At 27.5% G+C, this 7201-nt stretch overlaps 1 protein-coding gene across 1 annotated transcript in view; it reads right to left on the reverse strand.

Moving 5' to 3' along the window:
• The window catches only part of LOC107465667 (uncharacterized), a gene marked incomplete in the record, with an annotated part of 2735 nt that extends 2559 nt beyond the window's left edge, over positions 1 to 176 (reverse strand). Inside the window, 1 exon segment of the mRNA XM_016084636.3 lies at positions 1 to 176. Coding sequence (XP_015940122.1) covers positions 1 to 74 — 74 coding nt within the window.
• Between the last annotated feature and the right edge of the window lie 7025 nt (positions 177 to 7201).

The raw sequence follows: 7201 nt of genomic DNA on the forward strand, positions 1-7201 counted from the left end.
TTGGCAATAATAGGAAGCAGCGCCATGAAAAGTATAGTAGTAAGGCCTAAACACCTACACAAGTAGTAATCCATTTTTTATATACCAAGTAATAAGCAATAAGCAATAACAGCAGTGTCTTTGGAATTTGGAAGTAGTATATAGTATATAGGTAGAGGAGGGTTTATGATTTGAAGGAGGGATTTGAAAATGTTCTTATAAATATGAAGGTGGTAGATTAATGCGTGGCCAAATCCTCGTGTTCCACATAGAGCGGACTTTTAACTATGTTTATTATTATTTTTGGGATTAGAATTTAAAACACGCTTTACCAGTCATCTACGCTATCATTTTCTTATCTATTTTTTTCTCTACATGGCTTTGGGCATCATTATTTTTTCGTCCCCAAAGTTACCGCATTTAAAAAAAAATAAAGGTTGCAAATAATTACCGATAAATGCGATTATTAATTAATTATAATATATTAAGTAAGTTTTCAAATTCCGAATGAGTTATTTTAAATTATATTCGCAAGATCTTATGTCTATGTGCATATATAAAAAATTATTTAAAGAAGTTCAAAAATATACATAATACAAATTAAAATTTATACAAATAAATTATATAATCTAAAATACTTTACAAAAATATACTGATAGAACATATATGTTAAAATATAAAAAATATATATGACGATCTTTCATACTACAAAATTTATGAATAATAAAATTCATGTCAAATTTTTTAACAATTTTTTTAATATAAATCAACAGACAATTAAATAAAAAATTTATTTTTTATTTTGTTTATAAATTTATTTTTTATAATATTCATAGTTAAAATAATCTCTCAGTTATAACAGTTAAAATAAAGAGAATTAATACTAAACAAATCAAACGATTAATACAAAAATACATTAAAGACTTTCATGTTTCTATTAATCCTTGGCATATCTCTTGAATTATATACAAGTTATTCAATTTAACATGATTAACACAGAACATAAAATTTATAATGTTTGAGGTTCACATGTTTTAGAAAGTGACATAGTAAAGTGATGCAGGAAGCTCACAAATTTAAAGATTAGAAAATTTTATCCAATTAAAAAATAATTAGTGATAATATATTTTCTAATTTTTTTTATGGGATATTGCCACTTAATTTTCTGGTTATTAAACATAGATAATATTTGAGTTAGATTTTTACTTATAAATTTGACATTAAATGTGCTTAACAATTAATTATTAGTACAAGGTAACTACTTACCCTATCTTTCAAATACAAAATAAAATTATATATAATATAAACTCACGAGTCACTACTATTAATTTTTGTTTCAAAAAATTAAGGGAGCCAAGGTCTATACTCCCCCTCCCACTACATCGGACCTATTATAATCACTTAATTAGATAAAGCAGCCCTCACGGTATATTATTTACATTATTCACAAAAGTCATTATTTACCTACCAAAATTCTTTAATCTTATGAAAAAAAATTTTAAAATTTTTTAAGAATTGTTATATTTTTTATTAAATAATAATCGAGATTAATTTGTTTAATTTTTTTTTATCAAAATTTAGTATGAAGTTTGATTTATCTAACAAAATAAAAAAAAGTTAGAAATGGCCAAAAATTTATTAGAGACCGATTTGGTATATATATTGAGCAATGAAGTCACGATTAAATTGAAAAAATAAAAGACAGAAAATTGTCAGTTGTCGCCTATGGACAGGAGCGAGAAATAGCTAACCAAATAGTAATACATTAATGATAACGGAAAATAACTGCCACAATTTTCATCACTAAATTTATTCTCCTGCTGCCCGTTTAGAAAAAACTTAGGACTTACATTATATTTCTCATCTAGAAGAGTTGAAAGTAAGCACAGACATCTTTAATTTGTTTTTAAATTCATAAAACGATGTGGCAATTAGTCAATCTGAGAGAAAATTAGGGACAGAGAAGCTTTCAAAGGAGGACTAACTACTACGTATTAATGAGGTAAACTAAACTGCAATTGGTAGTTAATTAAAACGAATCAAGTCCACGAATTGGTGTTTAAGAACTAAGGTAGAGACTAGAGTACATTCATAACTTCTAACAGACTTGTATGCTTTTGAGTATTCTTCTATTTTTAATGAAATTGAATTGATAGAATGGTTAAAACCGACCATTTTTAATTTTTTTCATTCCCTTAAATTTATCATGGTTACTTCTTTATAATTAAATGCATTGAGCTTTAATTACTGTGTTTATTCTAGTTTCATCATACTTTTAAATACATATTTATAATTTAAAAATTTGTAATTAAATTTTTATCTCAAATAAAAATTTTCAATTAGATTTTGTTTTTGTTAACTGCTTTTTGTTAAAAAATAAAATACTTTTGAAATATTTATTTTATATTTGGTGTATGACTAATTTTAAGATTATTGCATTTTTTTATTTTTAAAAAAATAACTACTAGTAAAGACTTAGTTAAATTTTTTCATCTAATATAAATTTTTTTTACAAACTTTAAACTCTAAAGTCGTAATTGAAAGTTTAGTAATACTAAGGACAAATAATTAAAGAGAATTACTCAGATAAAGATACTGAAAACGTCTTTTTTATAAAGATATTTTTTAATAATTAAAATTTAACATATATAATCGATTAAATCATGTTATTCTTGTCAAAATTAGGCTAGACAAATTGATTTGATTGAAAAATAGTGAATCAAATCTTGAACTAGTCTAAATTAATATTATGTTTTATAGAAAATAACTATAATACCCTATTATAGAAAATGACTAAAATACTTCTATTATATATATTAATTTTGAGAATCCTAAATTTTAGTCTTTTATTTTTCTATCGTAGGATTAGGATTTAGAATTTAAAATATATATATATATAATAAGAGTATTTTAATCATTCTCTATAATAAGGGTATTATAGTTATTTTTTTATAAAAAATATTAATTTAGACCAGTTCAAAATTTGATTCACCAGTTTTTCGGTTAAATCAATTTATCTAGCCTAATTTTGACAAAAATAACATGATTTAATCGATTATATATGTTAAATTTTAATTTCTAAAAAAGATCTTTAAAAAAAGACGTTTTAGGTGTGTTTATCTTAGTGGCTCCCATAATTAAAACCTAAAAGATATACCAAAAATTACAAGCGACACATGAAAAGAAATAAAATAAGTAACAAAATTTGATATACTTTATAAAGAATTATTCTTCATATCCAAGCAATTTTAGCATCTAAGTTTATCCAAGTAATTTGGAGGCACTCGCTTCTTCTCCCCCATGCTTCTTCTTCTTCTCCTTCTCCTTGTTCAAATTCACATACGCGTGGAGCTTCTTCTCACACTCGTTTACGCACGGATCATCTTCTTTTTCTTCGCTTTTCTCCTCCTCCTCCTCATTCTCCTCCCTTTTTCGCGTTTCTTCTTCTTCACGTGTCTTCTCCTTCTTCTTCTTCTTCTTCTTCTTCTTCTTCTTCTTCTTCTTCTTCTCACACTCGTTTACGCACGGATCATCTTCTTCTTCGCCTTTCTCCTCCTCCTCATTCTCCTCCCTTTTTGCGTTCCTTCTTCTTCACGTGTTTTCTCCTTATTGTCATTCTTTTGTTGTTGTTGCTGCTGTATTTTTTTATTTTCCTCCTTCTCTCCCTGGTAAAGAAGTAGTAGAAGGTGACGAGAAAGAGTTTTAAATTGTGCAGAACAGAAATAAATGAAAATTATATATAGAAGTGAAATGAAATTATATTTAGAATGAATTGAAATCATTAAGTAATTTCAGTTCATTCTAAATATAATTTCAGTTCATTTTTAAATATAATTTCGGTTTATTTTTGAGTGAATTATTTTGTTATGATTCTTCTTGTTTTACTATCTTGAGAGGAATAAAACCAAGAAAAAGAGAAGAAAAATCAAATAAAAAAGAAGAAATAAGAAGAAAAAATTCTTCAAAACTTCTCGTCATGTTCTTCTTTTTTTGTCTTGTTCATCTAATCAAATGAAGAAGAAGAAACACATAATGCTGCAAAATCACTTGATGGATTTGGATGTGTTTTTGTTCATGATTCAATTTTGTTTGTATGTTTGTTTTCGCATTTGTTTGTGTGTCGCAATCATTAAGTAATTTCGATTTATTCTGGATTTAAATAAGATGCATTTAGTTTGTGCTTATTTTGAAATGAGTTTACATTCTGAAATTTAATTTTCGGCTTATTCTAAATATAATTTCAGTTTATTTCTATTCTACACAATTCAAAACTCGTCCTCCTCACCTTCTACTGCTTCTTCACCAGAGAGAAGGAAGAAAAAAAATACAGCAACAACAATAACAAAAGAATGACAATAAGGAGAAAACACGTGAAGAAAAATGAACGCGAAAAAGACGAAAAAGGAGGAACGCGAAAAAGAAGGCGAAGAAGAAGAAGCTCCGTACGTAAACGAGCGTGAGAAGAAGAAGAAACGAGTGTGAGAAGAAGGAGAAGAAAAAGAAGCAGCAGCGCGTGTAATCACGCTGCTCTTTTAATGATAGTAGTTTTTGTTGGTGTTGGGCCTACTTAGATGAACTTGGATGAAAAAATACTTGGATATTTAACAACCCTACTTTATAAATAGTTTAATCTTTTAAACACTTAATCAATATCTCAATTTCCAACCATGTTTACGAAAATATTTGGTAATAACTTATAGAAACACTCTATTATACAGATTAGAGTTATATAAAGAAAGAGTATAAATTTTTTTATAATTATTTTTGATTATTTTATTGTTATTTAAAATGTAAGTTCTACCATTTTTAATCTCTCTTTTATCTGATAAAAAAAATATGTAAACTTATATTTTTATTATATAATTCACCTAACTTATATGAGGTAAACAGTGACTTTTATAACAAATTTTGATGGAAAATTAATCACCATTATGAATCCAATGGAAATTAGGTAAGCAAGTCCAATGTTTAAAGCTCCGCTCAATTCTTGGACATGTCCAAATAAACCATCACTGACCACCCTATTAACAAAGGCAAATTTTACTTGGAAAGTTAGAAGTTTAAAACTTAGTTTTCTTAAGTAGCGATTGTTTTGAAGTAATGAGATGGAAATTAGAATTTAATATCATATTTGTTAATTTAAAAGATTGGTATTAAAATTTAATTTTTGTCCTTAAAATTTTAATATTTTAGTATTTTCAAAAAGTGAAAATACAAGAAACTAAAATTTTTTAGACGGAAATTAAAACTTTAATAATATTTTATACTTAAAATATCTCGTTTTAATTAATTAATTCCAACTTTATCATTCGTATAAATTAAATTAGAACTTTATTTTTATTTCGATCTTTGTTTCTCACTTTACACAAAAAATAATACTGAGATTTATTTCGATCTCGTCTCTCAGTCTCTGTCTCTTAGTCTCAATCTCTCAGTCTTTGTCCCTCTTCCAAATGCTACCTTAAGAAGTCAAGTTATTTACCATTTCCAACTACGAGAATTTAAAGGTGCATTTAGTTTATATTTTTATTTTCTGTTTTTATTTTCAGTATTTTTAGAATTTTGTGAAAAAAGATATAAAAACAGGAGATAATAACAAAAAAATTATATTATTTTCACTATTTTCACTTTTTCCTTCACAAATTCCAGAAAACACTAAAAACAAAAATGCAAATCAAACACATCTTAAGTTTTTCGCTTAACTTATGTTCATACCTAAGACTATATACGGACACAATACGGGACACACAACAAGTGAATTTAAAATTCTTATAAGATACGAGGACACGACATATATATAACATATAAAATAAGTTTTAGATAAATTATAATAATATTTTGATATTTTATTGATATTAAAATATAAATTAATTTTTCAATTATTTTTAATGTCCTTTTTCAATCATATAAAATATTTAAAATATTTTTTATTTTAATAATTAGTAATATATACTATTTTTAAACTAATTTTAAGAATACATATTAAGAATAAGTCTGGACATGCTGACACGTAATGGTATTTAGGTGTGTCCAAACATGTCTGGAAAGTAATTTTTTATTTTTTAGTAAAATACAATTAGACATGTTGAACGAATATCGAAAAATATCATATTCGAAATGTGTCCCATTAGGGTCCGTGCAAACCCAAAACTGCGCGTACCTGACTTGGACCAAGAGCTAGGTGGGATTGCATCTACCTGACTGGGTCTTAATTTAGGTCCTCCAAACCCGACACCTGATCTGACTTGGGGAGCACGTAGGAAGTTCCCCACTAGAGGATCCCGCGCAACAAGCAGGACTCAACTCTGGCAACGGGAATGAACCATCCTATCAGGGATGGTACCTGTTGCAGATTTCCTATTGGAGAACTACCCACTATGGTCGCTAACAACTCTCCTTTGTCTATCAATACCATCTCAGGTAACATTTAATTCCAAGTTACACACCCTACTAAAATGAGTTACTTGCAGATACCTCCAACTATCGTCCCATATACTCAGGAGCACTTTAGGAGCTTTGGACCACCATTGCATATGGCCCAATCACCTTCAACAGATTTGAGTAACTACTTCGTAAATATTTATTTATCATAAACAAACTATTTAAAAACTACAATAATCGTGAAACCTTGTGGATAATTCTTAAAGAAATATACCCCCCCCCCTCTTTTCTTTCCGCTAACTTTTTTCTTCTCTTTTTTGTTCTCTCTAATATTGTTTTAATATGGTCATATGATAGGAGCTTGAAACCTTATTTAGGAGTATTTAACACTCGATTCATTGACAAATCAGATACAAAGAGTAACGGCATCCACAGGATATGAAACTCGAGACACATTTTTCTTTTTTTAACTACTTTTAATGCTTTGATGGTCAACATTAAGTTCTAGATACCGAGTTGAAGCCAATTAAATAATGATTAATATTTGTTTTTCCTCTTATTCCCCTTGTGGTATGGTGATAGCAAAGTTTACTTCAACACGCCATAATATGTGGTAGGACATGTCAAAGAAAAGATCCAGAAACGATTCTCATAACGGGGTGAATTTGATTGATCCAAAAAGCTATGTTATGACAGGTATGTCATATGTCTAAATGCAGGCAATTTTACTTGCCTCAGTTTCACATCTGCTCAAATAATCAAAATAGCAATTCAAATATGACAGAGCTAACATTAATATATTGGAAAATATCTACTATGAACATTGAACAACATAAACTAG

The sequence above is a fragment of the Arachis duranensis genome, chromosome 9 (assembly GCF_000817695.3).
Source record: "Arachis duranensis cultivar V14167 chromosome 9, aradu.V14167.gnm2.J7QH, whole genome shotgun sequence".
In the NCBI taxonomy this organism is placed as follows: Eukaryota; Viridiplantae; Streptophyta; class Magnoliopsida; order Fabales; family Fabaceae; genus Arachis; species Arachis duranensis.